Source organism: Panulirus ornatus, chromosome 24 (assembly GCF_036320965.1).
Source record: "Panulirus ornatus isolate Po-2019 chromosome 24, ASM3632096v1, whole genome shotgun sequence".
NCBI classification, from domain to species: domain Eukaryota; kingdom Metazoa; phylum Arthropoda; class Malacostraca; order Decapoda; family Palinuridae; genus Panulirus; species Panulirus ornatus.
Genome location: NC_092247.1, coordinates 6,137,967 through 6,156,751, shown reverse-complemented (window position 1 = coordinate 6,156,751; position 18,785 = coordinate 6,137,967). Strand labels below are relative to the sequence as shown.

Here is an 18,785-nt window from a genome sequence, read left to right as displayed (position 1 = left end):
ATAGAGTTGATAGAGGTGCTCTGTGGAAGTTATTAAGAATATATGGTGTAGGAGGTAAGTTGCTAGAAGCAGTGAATAGTTTTTTTCAAGGATGTAAGGCATGTGTACGAGTAGGAAGAGAGGAAAGTAACTTTACATATAACAATAAATACATCAGGAAGAGTGTATCCCCTCTCGGTTTTAATTTTCCAAAAGAAGGAACAGAAAAGGGGGCCAAGTGAAGATATTCCCTCAAAGGCTCAGTCCTCTGTTTTTAACGCTACCTTGTTTACACAGGAAATGGCGAATAGTATGAATTATCATTTTCATGCATACAAAAATTTCTAGGAATTTTCCCATATTGAAGCACTGCTTATTTTGGTCACTTCAGTATCATGGCATTATCAAACTCTGTATGCATTAGATTAACCACAGGGGAGAGTTTTATCAAGTGCAATTTAATTTAGCTATCAGAAAGTTAGGTTTAAATAGGCTGCAAAGATGCATGGAAAAAAAAAGTAATGAGGAAAAACAATGAAAAATGTATGCTGAAGCAAAGTCAGTACACAAACATGTGCTACAGCAGTAATCTTACAGCATATCCATTCAGCTGTTAATTCACTAAAATACAAGGTCATATTCTGAACATGGACATACAGGTATGTACCTGAATAAAAGTAATACTATTTAGTGATAAATATAAGATCCAAACCTTGGAGGGAAAGATGAGATGACTGGAGGGACAGTGGGGCACCTCGCACTTTATCTGCCCATGACTGCCCACTAGATGATGTGCTGCTAGAAAGTGAAGAGCTGGAAGCCGTTTTTTCTTGATTTCCATAACCATTCTGATAAAAAAGTAATTTGGTATTAAATCACTATTATTACATACACCTATTTTCCTCTTGAATTCATAATTTATCATAAAGTCAACAACATTACAATAAAGTTTTGGATACTGGTTACAGAACAGCAATATATTATATAATTATCTGTAAATGCTTCAAAGCAATATATTATATAATTATCTGTAAATGCTTCAATATTAGAGCAGACTGAAGTATAATCTACATAACTGGTTATACATTTAATAAGTTAGTGTCAATCACTAATTTCTTGGTGTTCAACTACAAACTTATTTTTTGGCTTCCATGAATAACATCTGAAAGTCTTTTGAGGTAATAATCCTTCTCCTAAACAGGGCAAAGCCTAAAATGCAGTCCTTTAAAGGGGTTTCAGGGATGTATGATTAACTATGTAAGGAGGTATCACAAGAGACAGAGTGAAGAATGGTATAAGGTAAGAGGAAATGAAAGAGTGGGAATGGAATGCATTTACAGAGGCAGAGCTTAAACTGTTAGAAAAACAGCAGCTGCAGGGATGGGGTGAGAGTGATGAGAAATACAAGAACAAGATGTAGGTCAAGAGTTCAGTACATGAGCTGACAGAGGGCAAAAGAGATATGGGAGAGAGGAATGATGAACTTCAGAGAAAATAAAAAATAGTTTGTAAGGCAGTCAATAATATGAGAACAGCAATTAATGAGTGACAGTAATTGACAGTGACAGGCATGAAAGATGAAGAGAGCATATGAAACTGCTAAACGTGTTATGTAACGGGGAGACAAATGTGGTATGACTGAGTAAAGGCAGAAACCAAAGTGAGAGAGTCAAGTTTTATGGGACTACAAAATGAGAGGACAATGCAAAAGCCATGCTCACTTTCTAAAAATAGGAACTAGAAAAATTAAAGCAAGGATTATTTCTATATGGTTACTACCTGTTATTATCGCTACCTCAGTAAGTCAAAATGGGGCAAAAAGGTATAAAAACAAAGAAATCCATATATTGTGCAAATATTCCCACAATCAAAGCAAAGTAGCAAACGCCATACCAGTGCTTAAAACATTTACTAAAGAATTCCACAACTGGTTTGGTCATATGATATGGATGATACTGCCTGTACTACGAAAACAAAGGTTACAACAAGAATGAGGGTTTTCATCGCAACTGCACACACGAGAGTGAGAACATCTAAGCCAACCAAACTAAATGCCTTACATTTGTTACTGAACAGCTCCCAGAGACTTTGCTGATGCGTGTATCTGTTTGAGTGCTATTGCCACGAGCTAATCCTCTAACCTGTGAAAGGGATAAAGGTAACATCAGCCAAAAGATGTTGATAATCACAAAAAACATATGAGAATTCTATACTGGAAGAAAGTGCAATGAGCACCAGAAAAAGCGCTTGCTCACAAAAAGTCAAAACAATGCTGAACCCCTAAATAGAGTGTATCCACCAAGATTTCACCCCTTTCCACCATCATAATATTCATTTATGGAGACCTAGTAACCTTACAGCTATTCATCTAGGCCTATGAAATTACTCACATCTACTAACCACTGGAATTTGTGTCTTAGGTAAGGGATGAAGGAGGGGATTTTTGAAATAGGACAAGGAAGATGAAGGGAAGGGAAATAATTGGATATTCACAAAGCTCTGTCTGTGAGAGAAATGTTTTTATCCTTCAAAACCTTAAATTCTGAACTCCAAACTTAACAATGTTTCGAGCATACTCATGTGAATTAGGTAGCACAGTAGAAAAACCCATACCCTTAATGACTACCTGGCCTCTGATCTGGAATGTCCACAGCTGCAAAAGATAAGCTAACCCAGATCTATGAAGAAATATTGTCTAATGAATCGTTTGTCAAATGCTATAGATCTCTCATGCAAATCTTGTCCTACTGGAGATTCCTTATAAGAGTTATGGATGTATCCGCTTTCTTTACAGCATAGGCTACAGCAGTCAGCCACTGTTTGTGAAAAGAGTAGCAAGTTCTAGAGCCACCATGAAAATTCCTTGATAATGTGGTTAAAAAAAGCCAAGATAAACTTCAAAAATTTTCCTTAGTAATTTTTCATGAGACTAATGAAATTTTGGTGTTTTGAGATTAAAAAGGATGACAAACCAAAACTGATTCGGAAAGGATCTATTTTCCTTAGTCTAGCATCATATCTCTTTTCCATCAGCCTTGCCTAAACCTCTAGGAAGTGGTAAAGGGAACAATCACATATGACTATCTACACTATTACAATGAACAAAACTGGCATAAATATCCAAACAGGAATCCTTCTGATTCATTGTTAGGATTTCATGTTCTAGCTCTAAAATTTGAAGCCTTACCTGGAGCATAACAGTAATATCATCCTGCTGAGTAGCCATTTCCCACTGAAATAGGCTAACACAAAAGTAACAGTATAACTTTCTGTGTTAGATTTGTAAAATTAATGTATGGTCTCCTGTGACACTCTAATTAGTCACTTTACATTGTTAAAAGTAAGAATGAAAAACATTCATCAAAGAAAGTTCTGTCATGATTCATACCGACGTGCCTAGTGAAGAATGTGATCTCGTGATGGCAAATGGTAATGACTGTTTCGTTCCACCACCACTACATCGAGATGCGTCTATTGTCTGCCTTCTTGTCAGTGGAGGACTTGGAGTTGCTTTACCCTCTCCCACTCTTCGATAAGTTAACTTTCCACCAGCTCCCTGGAGACAAGAAAAATATTACATCACCTATAAAACTTTCTGATATGGAATAAATTCATAAAGTACTTAAATCATTGTAAAGGGAAGACAGCAAGGTTACCTTTCCAAATGCTGTAATGAGAAGGTATAAAGACCAATTCAAAATACACGACACCCTACAGTAGTTTCTTCAGAGATTCCTACCCTAATGTTCCTACCAAGTACTTCCACCTTATGTTCTTGACTAATGTTCCAAACTACGGCTTCTAGCTAATGCTCCCAGCTAATACTCCTACCTACTACTTCTACATAATGTTCCTACCTATCGCTTTTATCAACTGCTCCTACCATATCACCAAAAGGCAGGGCTAGCACAAAGCAACCACTGCAGGAAAATCCAGAGTTGCAAAGAATGAGCTAAGTGAGTTAAGTGATGTCAAGTGTTATGTGTGACAAGAAGAGATTGTGAGTTAAGTGATGTCAAGTGTTATGTGTGACAAGAAGAGATAGTATGTCTTGTGAACAGAATTCCAGTGTCCACATGCAGGACAGGCAAAAAGAAAAAGCAACTACCAGCAGTGCAACTTGACAACCACTTAAGTGCTGGTTCACTCCACAGATATCACTAACCCTCCCAATAACCCAGTGAGTAGTACCAGTAATATACCTCTCTGGTCGGTGGCTGCCTACCATCTACTACCTAGCCAGAAAAAAATAATTCAAAAACTATATGAACATATTCATACACATGCAAATGCCATCTTTTCGTTATTTTGGTTCCTTTGTATTAATGAGTTCTCTTAAAGTTAACCTTTAAAAGTAATGAAAATTCATATAAAATTTTCTTAAAAGACAGATGACAAAATGCGGTTTCAATTCTTCCCATCTCTAACTAAATATCCAGCAGATTTAAGGTAACATTAGTAGCCTACAGAAGTCTCCTCCATCATGTGGTATGTGCAAGAAAAAATTCTTAATCTCCTCAGGTATCCTAGAATTACTATTTTACATGCAAATCCACTGATCTCTCAGATCAAGCATACTGTAAAGTAAACCCACAAAAAATATGTAGATTGTTAGGTGACTTTTAGACATACCATACTCCATCACTAACTCCTCTGGTAGTTTCCTTTGAGGTTAAACACTTAGGTAGTATTACAAAATTCATAACAAAAGCAAATGCAACCAACCACAACAGAGAAAAGATAAAGGCTTCCCATCCAAGGGTAAAGGTTATATGTTCAGCCCGAACTGATCCAGAGACTTAAGTCTTAATTCTTTACTTTTTCTCCTTAAAGCAAGATACATATTTTGTGCTATCATTTTTGTGATATATCCCAAAGTGTGTTAAAATGACTTGCAAAGCAGTGAAACTCTATTGTATCATATTTCTAAAATTCTGTTCTCACCAGGAAATTCAGAACAGCCTATCTATAACAATGTACATGAATATATCAAATTTGGGGAAATAATTTATCATAAAATAGCTTTAGAGGAAAAACTATGACTACTGATTACAGTGAACTTTACCTGCTGTTTGGAGACACCTGTCTTGATATCGAGAGATCTAGGAACAGAAGACTGTCGACTGTTTATACTGATGGAACGTGGTTGTTTCTGTGGAGTTTTGTTTTGGTTGTATGCCTGACGTACCTGTGATGCCTGTGATGGGTACAGTGCAAATTAAAGATCATAATAATGCACAAATACAAGATTGACCCCGCCTACGCTTACAAAAACATTAATTTGCTCTGGATTTATCTTGTGCACTTGTGATTACCTACAATATCATTCCTTAACCTAAATGGCTGTGAATCAGCTCTAATGATAAGTTACTTCATCCTTACCTTTCCAACAATTTTGGTTATAACCTATTGGCATAAAGTATTACTCTGAAAATTTTCATATGTAAAACAATGCTGTAGGATACCCTGATACATAATTCTCTCTTGGGGTTCACTAACCAAAACCCTCCCGAGTTGATATGAATTTATGAATACACTCATTTTTTACTATTTTGCCCATGCTGTTCCCCATCACCATCACCAACCAATCTGCTCTAATTATGGTCCCACTGGTGGACTGCAGCAAAGGGAACTATGACAGGGCCTCCTTTCCTGGTCATATGGGCATCAATGGAGGGGCAAAGACAGCTCACAGCCAGTCTGAGGCAGAGTGACATGATCACAGATCCCATCCAAGCCTGAAGGTGACATCCTCAGCCCAAGCTGACCTGGAGAATCTAAGTCTTAATTCTTAACTTTTATCCTCAAATAAAGATATACATTTATGTTCTATCCTTTTTGTGACATATTTCAAGATGTGTTAAAATAACTTGCAAGGGCAAAAGAAGTGAAACTCTACCATATTTCTAATATTCTGTTCTCACCAGGAAATTCAGGCCAGCCTATTATAACGATGTCAGTCAATCCAAGAGAAAAAGGTCTACCCTTACTGCTTGTGCTACTAGATGGCTTTCACAAATTTTGTACTTGCTTCAAATGGTAAACTTGGGAAGTAGCCATAAAAAGTGTTCAAAAAACAGACACCATGAGCACCAGGGGAAAAAGTATTTGGAGTCATCATCTTCAATGTTACCACACAGCTGACAAAACCACACAACTGGTCTAGCTTTAGCTAAAAGTAGGGGTGTAAAGATCCTTTAGATAAGGAATCATTCATGTGACAGCAAGCAAAACTAAAGTACATTAAAAAGACAAAAAAAAATAAATAAAAAGAATGTAATGATAATCTAACATAAAAACAAAAATAGCATGACAGATCGCAGCTCTGGGCACTGAGAATGCAGAAATGTGTGTGCTTTAATCAGGTGGCATAAGGTGGGTCCAGAGATGTGAGCCTGCTAGCAGCTGCCAATTGGCTGATAGCAGGCCCATTCATATGAATATTTTGCTGTGGACACCACTGAGTCTCAGAGAGTGTATGTGGGACTAAAGTAGTGAATGTGGGACTAAAGTAGCCCAATTTAGTTATTACCAAAAACAGTCTCAATGATTACCTGACAGGCCACAAAGAAGAAAAATGAGACATGTTTGAGAAATTATTATGCTATGTTCGTACCGGTACAAGAATTCTATTGCATGTAAATACTTATTATGTTCAGTTCTTTACTTGACTGCAGCCTTAAATGCTCTGGTACATGTACATTGAATCACAAAGATTATTCCATTTAAATATCATTGAATAACCTACCCAGAAAATCAGGTGCTAGGGTTAATATACCATGTAAAGTTATGAGTGCGATGTATCCTAAATGTGTATGAAATACATCTACACAGACCAAGTTGTCCATTTTGTATTTCCTGGTGCTTAACAACATTCATCGGCATTTCCCATCCACTCAAAAAATACAGCAATCAACCGAGATATAAAGTTAACCAACCCATTATGTATCACTCCTTTTTTCTATGTCTAATACCATTCTATCTAATGATCTGCATTATCAAAATTTTCACCAATGTGCAACTACCATAATAAATAAATTTTTCAAACAAAAATGAAGAAACAATGTATCATCTACTACAACCATATATACACCTTCCTCATCTTTACCTGCACTTACTTTGTTCATGTTTACAGTTGGCCCTGGTTTTTGTAATGCACTTCTACTCTGTACAACTTCAGCACATGAACGTCTTGTTTCTCCACCATCACTGGCCTTAACATCATGCCCCTTCACTTCTGTCATTTTACATGAAGAATCACTCACTTTTGTGGAATCACTCAATTTTGTAACATCGTTCACTTTTATAGAACAGTCACTCACTTTTGTAGAATCCATCACTTTGGTATTCAAATTAAAATCTTTCAGTTTTGTTGCTACTGATGTAACACTGCTTCGAATGGAGGACTTTGGACTCTCTGCACATCTAACAACAGTACTGACCTCCTTTCCACTACTGGCAATCAAAGAATCTTCACACTTCCCTTTTTCTGCTGTGTTTTCACAAGCCGTAACATCACTTATTTGTTTTACAGGTTCAGCATTTTCGTTAACATGATCAACAAGCGTTTTTACTTTTTCTTTATCAGATGCCATATCATCTTCCCCTTCCTTTGTAAACTTCTCATTTTGAACTCCATTTCTTTTGCTTACTTCATTATCAGTTCCCATATTTTCCTGCTGCTTTTTGTCATTTTCTTCACAATTCATAACTTCACTCATATCCCTCACATCATTGCTCTCACACTCCTTAACTTCCTCTAGAACATCTTCATGTCTTCGTTCACGACATTCCCTTTTAACAGTTAACTGAGCATTCTCCTCTTGATGTTCATCTATACTTGCTGGATGCACAATAATAACTGGTGTAGGTGGTGTGATTACCCCTGATAATGTTCTACCATTACTGATCACTAAATCCTGTTTAGATAAATGAAACTTATCAACATATTTCTTTTCTTGTGAACATCCATTTACAAGGCCAGAACGTTCTTGCTTTGTTTCAAATGTAAGGGCTCGTCTTGCATCACTCAGTGTTAAAATCTTACGATCGTGGTGCAATGCCTGAAATTATGAAAAATCATAACGTAATCATATACTTCACTTTATACTTTGTCTGGCAATGAAGCCATGTGACATTTGTACATTTCACTTATTATAAGCTTATAATTTTTACTAATACTGTCAGATATAGAAAAGAAGTAACACATACCATAAAAAAAGAAAAAATGAAATCCAGCAACTGACATACCTTACCAGGAGAAGATGTACGAATTTCCCAAGTTAACGAATTTGGTCGCTGAGGAGGAGGTGTGTGTTCATATTCCCACTTCAATTTCAACCATTCTATAAGTTTCTGGAAGTCACTGCTATAACGTTCTAACATCAAAATAGCTTCCTAAAAACAGAAAGCAGTATGCATAAATAAATCAAACCATTTTCACTCCAGCTGATAGAAGACATCTAAGTAAACTTCATTTTGTGGGCATTCAAACATTATTGAGCATTATTCAGTCTTATCATTAACCATAATCCAAAAACAGATTGTTGACAGCTAACAGCTCTTCCAATTTTCTCCTTCAATTTACCAGGATTACTCCAGAAGCTATATTCACACTGGTATTTCTGTTAATCAAACTTTCTATCCTTTTAAAAAACTGCAGAAAAAAGCAAATTTCTGATTAAACAGCATAAAATGGAATATCATGAGGATCTAGTTCCTAACAGTCAATGCAGTGAAGTGCTAAAAACCTCAAGGACTCATGCAAATTCTGTTGACGATGAAAAGGCAGAATAACATAGCAATATCCTCTTTATCCATTCATTCTAACTACATATGCAATCTTACAGTTTCCTAAGGCAAAGCTTACAACTATGTGCTCACCACAAACTTGCTAATTCATAATAATGTTAGTTTTTGCAACCACACAAATTAAACAAAAGTAGATCCTGGATTCACCAGACCTACTGTCACTCAATTGTCTAATCTCTGGAAGCTGTCAGCTCTTAGTTCATTTAAAATTCCCATCTTTTTTGGCAAAGTCATCATACCATCTAAAATTCTAATATATTTGGACAAAACACTTAAAAGTATCTCATCTTTCTATATATCTATATCTCTCGACACCTATTCCCTCTAGGAGCTCCCTAAAGAGGGTGCCCATGACAAAACAGTCTCCATAACTGGTGAACTCTAGGGCCACTTCGTAGCATTTAGTGCCTAAACCTTAACAGGCCACTGGCAGAGGGCAGCTCTAGCGCAGCGCTGCTAGAAGCTCCTACCTAATGTTCCTATCAATTATTTCTACCTAATGTTCTAACCTATAACTTCTACCTAATGCTCCTACCTAATGTTCCAACCCACTATCTATCTACCTATATCAATGTTACCCATTCCCTTCAGGAACTCCCTTAAGGGGTGGCCACAGCAAAAGACTTCATAACTGGTGAACACAACAGCCACTCCTTACCCTTTTACTGTCTCAACCTTAACAGGCCACTGGCGAAGGGCAACTTAAGTGCACTGTTTTCAGAGGCTCCTCTCTAAGTTCCTACAGACTACTACTTAATGCTCCAACCTAATGCTCATACCTAGATGTTCCTACCCACTACTTCTACCTTATGTTCCTGCCTAATGTTCCTACCTATTACTTCTGCTTATTTCTCATACCATTTTGCCAAAATGCTGGAGTAGAGCACTTTGCACACCAAAGGAAAATCTAAGAGATGTGTGAATTATGTGTTGTTAGTGTTATGTGGGACAAGGAGAGATTGCATGCGTGTGGACAGAATGCCAGCAGTCCATATGTGAGTGAGGCAGAGAGAAAAGACAACTACCTGGGACAGGGGAGTGCAGTTTGTCAACTGATGTGCTGGCTCACTACACAGAAATCAATAACCCTCCCAATACCCAGGCAGGTAGTACCTACCAACTACTACCTTCTCTTCCCTACCACAATCTTGAATATTTTTGCTGGCTGCCTTATTCGTGCAGTCTACTGATTTCTTACAAATTTAAGTTTCCTGCATCTTTCTAGGGTTGGTTTGCCCAACAAGCTATAAGATACCTCATAACTCTAGGGATTACAAGTTTTTTAACCCCTTATCTCGCTGGTGAGGTAAATGCCTCTCACACTTAGTTGACCACCTGAAGGTTATTAATGGCATGGCTAAGCCAGGGATACCCTCTGGTAAATCAATCAATATCCTTCACATAATGATGGCATCACAAACCCCAAGTCACTGGTATAAATGCAACTCATTATTTCTCAGTCCATATCAAAGGTGTTGTAAAACAATCTATTTCTTTTGTGTTTGTTTGCAGTATCCCACAATTGTAAGGCACAGACAATTAGGCTTTAAAGGAAATATCCTCTCATGGCTCATTCACAGCTATTTTTCCTTTTGAGCAGCAAAAATACAAGTGTATAGGATTTCCAGCCCCAGCTATATAAAACGCGGGAGACAGCGACAAAAAAAAAAAAAAAAAAAAAAAAAAAAAAAAACATAATATTATTAATACCATTAATAATATTTTGCAATGACACTAATATCAATAACTCACCTTGCATTCCACAATGCTTTCATCATCTTCACATGTCTGATAGATCTCATCTACTGCTTGTTGCAAATTTCGAAAGAGGAACCCCCAGTGACGGGCACGTAAACCTTCAAGAACAAAGATTAATTAACAAGGCACCAGGCTCCCTTCACCTATGAATAAATTAATGCTAAACAATGTGAGTATCAAATAAACTGCCTGAAAACAACATATGAGCATGACTATACAATCAAATAAAAGACTGACTGAGATCAAGAGTGTTAAAAATAACTAAAACAAATGTACAAAGACCAGGTAAGAAGTATGTGTGTGACTGTGTGTGTTAACATGAATAACTATGATGTATAACATGTAGTGACTGGAACTTCAAGATACTGTCACAGTGTGGTAAGAAACACAATGAACATAGACATCCAGACAAAATATACTAAGAATACTTCACAAAAAACCATTCATCGCTTACTAGCTTGAGGGTCACGGCCAGCTGATGCTGATCTTGGCCGTTTGTCTTGCTTGGGGCCACGACGTGGAGCTGTTTCTGCCACCCGCTTCACCTCTCGATGACGAATAACTGTTCATATTTCATTACAGTTACACACTTTTATTTCAACATGAGCTATACTATACTGATCTTTATCATCCTACCTTCAATGGGCAATACATCACATTAAGGTATACTTATTACTTAGGATCAATCACTGAATTCAATGATCATTGCCTGGCTAACTTTGAAACTGCTTTTCTGATACAAACAAACCCACAAGAATGACATCCATGGAATCACTCAACTGATCATGAGAAAATTTAGGTCTAATATAATAAGGTTCAGCAGAGTTTAAATATGAAAATAATCTACATACATAAACTCTCCCACTTTCTGCAACTGCAATGATGTATGGGTTCAGTGTGTGGAAGCATTAGTACACAGATCATACAATATATGCCTAATCCCCCCCATGGAACTGGAAAAAGAGCAATGATGATTAGTAGACATTTCCCAGCTTTATAAGTGGATGTCAGGTACTCACTAAACAATATCACATACCAGATTCAGCCTGTGGTGGGTCCTGAAGAGGTAAGGAATATGCCACAAGATTACGAGCCTCCCTTCCTTCTTCTTGAAGGCGTGCCTTGACACGCTCCACAACCTCATCCTGAAACCAAAACCCATTAAGGCATTTTGTATTAGAATTATAATTAAACATCTTAATTACATTTTGTACAGGAATTCAAAACAAAGAATCACTACAAATATTTATTTATTTATTTTGCTTTGTTGGTCTCCCGCATTTGCGAGGTACAAAATGAACATTAAATTTAACTACCATATAATTTTGTGGTTCACAAGAAACATGTCTAACAAAATCTTACAACAATATGAGACATCCTGTTTTATCATAAGAATAAAATCATCAAAAAATATTTAATTTTCATAAACAAATACTATTACCACATTAACAAGGTACAGGTTGAGCATCCCTACTCCGAATACCCTAAATCCAAAATGCTCCAAAATCCACAACTTTTTGAGCTGCGACATCAGACTGCAACACACCAAGGCAAACGACCAGGTGACCATCACTTGCTAGGGAATATGGTCCTGCTGAATGTTAGAATCGGTATCTCCTGAGAAAGATTGTTGAAAGGTCGAAACATTGAGGTATGTCTCAACTCTAACTTGTTTGTTTCCATACCATACTGTTTTCCATGAATCACTATGTACGTTCTTTATCATTATATTTAATCGCTGTCTCCCATGTCAATGAGGTAGTGCAAGGAAACAGACGAGAAATGGCCCAACACATACACATGTACACACATAAACGCCCATACACACACATATACATAAATATACATACATTTCAACGTATACCTACATACACATACACAAACATATACATATATACACAAGCACATATTAACACGTGCTGCCTTCATCCATTTCCATCGCCAACCCACCAAACACGAAAACAGCATCCCCCCTCCCCCCTCCAGAGATGTAGCACAAGAAAAAGACAAAAAAAATGCCACATTTGTTCACACTGCCTCTAGCTATTATGTACATATATTCAAATACTCCAAAATCCAAAAAAAATAATAATAAAAATCTGAAATACTTTTGGTCCCAGGATTTCGGATTAGGGATACTCAAGCCTGTACCACCAGAAACTAAAAAAAAAGCATTAGCCTTAACTGCATACACCCAATCTTTAGCAATCACATGTAATATACAAAATCAGAAAAAGGACAAAAAGAGACCTCATCATACTTTAAAAGAACACTGTGAAAGACCTTGGAGTAAAAATGTCTGAAGACCTCACACTCAGTGAACACAAGAGAGCAATATTTACCTCTTCCAAAAATATGGCAAGCTGAATATAAGGACATTTATGAAATGGAAGGATCAACCTTTCTAAGACAATAATACTTTCCAGAATAAAAACACTGTTACCTTTTAGGGCAAACAATGGAGTGCAGAGATATTTCAAAATCTGCATTAGGACCATGAAGGACCTGAACTACTGTAAACATACAAAACACTAATACTATACTTTCTGGAGTGAAAATAAGTATATCATTATTTCCACTTGAAAATCCGTGAAGGCATGGTTCTATAAGCATAACAGGCTTGGAAGTCTCAGCAAGAAGTCTCAGCAAAGTATTATCACTAGTCAAAAGGTGTAACAAACCAAATACATAAAGATTCTTAAACATCTAGGGCACAAGACTGTTTAACACACAACCACAAACCATTAGAAATACTATGAACAGTACAATGGAGAAATTTAAGAAGGCCCTGGATAAACACTGAATCTACATGAAGACCAAACCAGCCAGGCTGTAGTGGTTGCAGAGACCTGCAGGCCACAGTTCCAATAGTACGGTCTACCACTGAATTAACACAGCATCTTGGCCTAAAGCCAAACTATGGGCTTAAGGGGTGCTTAGATTTAAGATACCCTTATGCCATACCTCATCAAAAGCTTTGGATATACAAAGAATGCCATACCTCATCAAAAGCTTTGGATATACAAGAACTAAAACAAAACAAAGAACTAAGACAAAACATTCTTCAAAATCTCAGAGACAATGACCAATCATTGTACAATTACAGAGTACACTCTGATTAACAGTGATAGGTGAAACAAAGTAGACATTAGTGTCTTGGTCTCTGTTAAAAACTCATTTCAATCTCAATGAAAAATGCTGTACCCACTGAAAATGTTTAATGGCCCCCCACACAGACATCAGAGGTAGATGTATGATTTTATAAGTCAACAGAAATCTATATTAAACATGATTCTATCAAAATAGGAGATTTTAGCATATAGGTATCTAAGTGAAGGGAAACCCTTTCCAGTAGCTCTGGGCATGGACTCTACCACAAACTGATGGACTGGGCTCATAAGTGGCATATGAATTCTGATATCAATAAGAGCAGAGTTTTACATATTGGTAGCAAAAATTAAAAGGCAAATTACAGTACAAATTCTGTTGAACTGCAAAAGGTGTATGAGAAAATAGGCTTGGGTGTAATAATATCTAGTGACCTAAAGCCAAGCAAGCAGAGACAGAAGTGGAGAAAATAGCAAACAACATTTTTTAATTCACAGGCAAAAAACTTTAAATCTAAGTCAAGGATAATCATCCTGACTCTTTACAATTCATTGGTTCATCCTCATCTTGAATAATATATTCAGTTTTGGTCATCCTACCTGAAAAAGGGCAGACGATGGAGAAAGTGCAGCATCAAGCTACCAAGATGATTCCTGGGCTGATAATCAAATCCTATGAGAGTTAACTAATCAAGGTGAGCCTCTTTAGCTTGGAAAAGAGAAGGTTAAAAGGGGATCTAACTCAATAAATGAAAATCATCAGAGGCTATAATAATTTTCATCTTACATGCTACTAAAGACTTGATTTATTTGATTTCACACAAAGTAATGGATATAAACCTGTGGGCAAATATTTTTCCTATATAAGACAAAGTACTCTTTCTCTAACAGGACATGGAATGACATACAAATCAGAGTGGTTGCATGTAGTCCTATAGATATCTGTAAGAACAGTCTTGATAATTATTTACCTTCAAATCCATGATCACTCCATGACTTGTAACATTTACATTATTAACTTTCTCTTTTCATGGGAACCATATCCAAATACATAAACTGAGGAAACTTACCCAATTCTCCATACATAAAATCTGATTACATATAGTGCACCAAAGTCCATGCATGATGCATCAACTGTTCATGGACACAATGTTATGATTTTTTTTACCTATCAAAGGAACCAGAATATGGAGATAAACTTGCCTGAGAATCCGAAATGTGGCTGTCACTGTTTCCTCCCTTCATGATGCCCAGTGTTAAATGACCATCTGGAAAATGATGTAAAAAATACATTAGTTCAATAAAATACTGCAAATTGCACTTAGATGTTTGCACAGGGGATTGAAATTAAAGTTACTTTTGTCAATAAATGTTAGAAAACTGACTCAATCAAATCCATGGGGCCTAGAAAACTGACTCAATCAAATCCATGGGGCCAAGTTATGAAATCCCTAACCCTGAGTATACATGGAGTTTTCAAAATGATTATTTCCCTACTGCCTCCTTTTCCGACAACCGGCTAACTTTCTGCACCACACCAAATCTACATTCCCACTTATTAGCCACTAAAATTCAAAACCTCAACACTCACCATGACCAACTGACCTCTTCGGGATCATAAATTGTTTACCAAACCATTTCAAATTACTTCAGTTCTATGACAACTAAAATTATGTAGTAATCAAAAGTGCTTTACAAAGTTTCACATTACACTTTATCTGATCATAGTCCTCCCTGCCACTCCTGACTTATATAACATATTCACTGCAGATGGATTATATACATCACAGTACTTTATTTTTTACTCATAGTTAGTGCATAAACAATCAAAATTCTTTCATAGCCACTTAAACCTCAAGGCAAAATAAACTGCCATTAAAGCTTGTGGTAACATTCCACTCTTCATTACCTGACACTTCAGCCTTAAGTTTTCCATGCAGAAGTCAGTCTATGCAAACATGTTAAGGAGGCCTGTATAATATTTGTCCCCTCTCTCACAATACTGTAATCAGTGAAGCTGCAAAACTCTCATAGATTAATAGATATTAGTGATGAAAACACTTATGATCATATGTTTGTGACAATAACACTTCCCAAAATTACCACACACCCTCACATAATACAGCACAGTAATAGGTAAAGCTGCAAAACTCAAGCTGCAAAACTCCTACAGATTAATAGATATTTGTGATGAAAACCCTTACAATCATATACGTTTGGAAAATAACTTCCAAAAATACAACAAATCTCACTTTGTATACCTGACAGTACCTCTGGCAAATCTAATATGCAGTGGAGCAGCATACATTACGAGGTAAATGACAAACATATGCATTTTCTTTACCAGAGTAAGTTTAATAAAATTTTGTTTGAAAAACTGCATATCAAGACATTTCTTATAGATTACTTTAGAATCTCCAGCACACAAAATGTACAGAGGATATAAGGACTGCCACAGTAAAAGTTAAAAAGATAAAAAAAAAAAGGCTATATATCACTTTAGCCTTGCAGCAATGTAATCTCTGGAATCTGATTTGATATTGTCTTCCAGTGGTACTTTAGTATTTGGTGAAGAGAATACAAGTAGCAGAGCATGTAATGGAGCATCAATTCCTTTATTCTCCAACAGTATTCACAGAATAGATTGCAAGAGGAAGAGCATGTTTTAGGGCATTATTCTTTTTATCCTAAAATAATACAAATGGTATGTAGAAAGTGGGGAGAATTATAAAGTTTTGGTAAAATGTGAAGTTTTGGTAAAATGTGAAGCAAAAAAGGTAAAAATCAGTAAAACATCGAGCAATCAGCAAAAACATTATAAAAATTCTCTTAACTTTCCTTGGTAGTTAAAACTACTTTATCTTTTGGTCTTAATCGGCTTATACAAAGGATATTCTTGTATCCCCCAAGAGGCCTGCCTCAGGGTCAAACACATTCATTTATGGAATCCACTTGTATAGAAACAAAAACAAGGATACGAGGATCAGAAAAAATAAGGGGTTATTCATTTGGAATTAGCTGAAACAATTCTATGAATCAAATACACATGAAAGCCATTTACCTTCTCCTGGAAACCTGGATCAACCTTAAATTCAGTCATGATCAAAATATACCAATACGATTTTTGTCTGTTTCACAAGTCAACTTTGTATGTGCAACGTCAGCACATCTGGCAGTGTAATAAATTTTTGTGTTACTGCAAATCAATAAACAATAACAAGCGGCTGTAGGTAACATATACAATAATACTCATATCCTTCAAATGACATTGTCAAATAACTACTACATGATAGGGAAAGATATGTGGTGAAGTTTTCCCTCATTCTGTTCATTCCTAAATGCTTTACTCACATACATTATCTTTAAACTCCTCCTTTTCCCCGAACTTCAAAGTCCTCCCACCTATCAACTTATACTTAGTGATGATCGGCAAATGATGTTCTAAATCACACTCTGCTGCTTTCATGCTGTTCACACTTATCAATACAACTGAAAAATAGCATCAATGTGATCCAAGAGGTAAGAGAATGGCAGGGATGAGTTGGAACCTTACCAAAAAAATTATCACAATGACTATCCCAATATATTTTTGTATTCTACATACATTACACAACAATTGCAAAGACAATGTGTTTCATTCCAGAGTTGGCGCACCATTAAACTTCAATCTAACCATGGCAAGTAACAAGAAACACTGAAAAGGTTATTTTGCATTGGCATCAATATATAATCTTCCAAAATAATCAAAATGACAGTAATCAATATTGTTCTTCAAGACTTTTCTTATTACATGGGGTTAGTAAAATAGTAAATCAAGTCTTATGGACCAAACTGAAAGCAAACATTTCCTCATAATGCTTCAACACTTATCTACCTAAATAAAGTAAAGGATTAGTTTAATGTAGTAATTCTAATATGACAAAACTCAGCTCTACCCTCCATACGGTCAAGGAACATGTCCATAATTCAGTAATTTTACTCGTCTGAATCCTACAATTTCATTTTCTTCCAAGCCCTCCCATTTACCTTCTGGGATGCATACATTACAACTACCCACCTACTATATCATGTATAATACACTTCCCAACACTTCCAAGAAATACGTAAGGAAATATTGTCTCAAAATGCATATAAGGCCAGTATTGAACGTTTGCAAACTTAAACCTGTCTCCAATAGGGCCTTACAAAGGCAGTAACAACTGTTATATCAAAATTACTTACTCAATCAGAGGGATTAGCCATGTTCGGCCCAATATCATGTCTTCCAATGTTTGTACTGATGCAACATATTAAAGGCGCAAAAACAATTCCAGCACAGCCGCGACCTTCAGCCACTCACATCAACATTACCCTCCTACAGCATGGCCTACCACTCACTAATCGCATTTCACTGACACTACTGCCGATTATGTTACGTCGCACTTACGTTTGAGATGACGAAAATGTCTTGTTTTATCTTAAGTATTAATTTGAGGACGGAAAATAAGCGCCATGGGAATTATGCCTATACACTCAGGCGCCTGACACTGGCTAGCCCTGAGTCATGAGCGAACACAATGTTTTAGTTACATATTTTGTGCCTTGATGTAATATTTATTACAATATCTACTGTGTAACTACTCTTATTATATTCAGTACTTAATCTGCAATCATTTACTACTGTATTTAATCAAATTTGATGTGGTAAATAATTTTTTATTTTATCATCACCCTGATACAGTAGATACTATCATATAATATTAACAGCATATTTTCAAAATTCATGTAGATAAGTAAATGTACTTCAAATAAACACAAATATATAACTTACTTTTAATTAAAGGTTGAAGGAAATATCTCTTAGCAGTAGTTATCAAAAATTTCACATAAAAATCTACAGAATGCGATTGGGAAATAAGGTATTCATTTCATTGTTGGCGCCTAAATGACGGGCTTTCTAGCGCACATATTTGGACACAATACCGAGAAGCTCAACGTTAATAACTTTTGAAAACTTTGTGATAATTCTGATGGTAAGTATCTACACGTCTCTTTCATTACCATAAATGGTTATATCTGTGCTATTTATAACTCGCTTGGGATAACTGCTTGCCCATGCACGATTCTCTGTGCATGATTCAAAACGGGCCA

The 18,785-nt window shown here is 36.3% G+C and overlaps 1 protein-coding gene across 3 annotated transcripts in view; it reads right to left on the bottom strand.

Annotated features, from left to right (window-relative positions):
* Nucleotides 1–18,208, bottom strand: part of ssp3 (short spindle 3) — a 72,415-nt gene extending 54,207 nt beyond the window's left edge. Inside the window, exons 1-11 of one of the 3 annotated variants that reach the window (XM_071677055.1) lie at nt 18,082–18,208; nt 14,859–14,923; nt 11,585–11,693; nt 11,003–11,110; nt 10,543–10,646; nt 8,230–8,376; nt 7,098–8,042; nt 5,045–5,176; nt 3,368–3,535; nt 2,040–2,120; nt 692–827 (exon numbers count right to left, since the gene is read on the bottom strand). In XM_071677055.1, the coding sequence (XP_071533156.1) occupies nt 692–827; nt 2,040–2,120; nt 3,368–3,535; nt 5,045–5,176; nt 7,098–8,042; nt 8,230–8,376; nt 10,543–10,646; nt 11,003–11,110; nt 11,585–11,693; nt 14,859–14,900 (1,972 nt within the window). In that variant the 5' untranslated portion in view covers nt 14,901–14,923; nt 18,082–18,208. Of the gene's footprint in view, nt 1–691; nt 828–2,039; nt 2,121–3,367; nt 3,536–5,044; nt 5,177–7,097; nt 8,043–8,229; nt 8,377–10,542; nt 10,647–11,002; nt 11,111–11,584; nt 11,694–14,858; nt 14,924–17,876 lie in introns of all 3 variants that reach the window. The other 2 variants (XM_071677056.1, XM_071677057.1) reach the window with 2 other exon arrangements.
* Between the last annotated feature and the right edge of the window lie 577 nt (nt 18,209–18,785).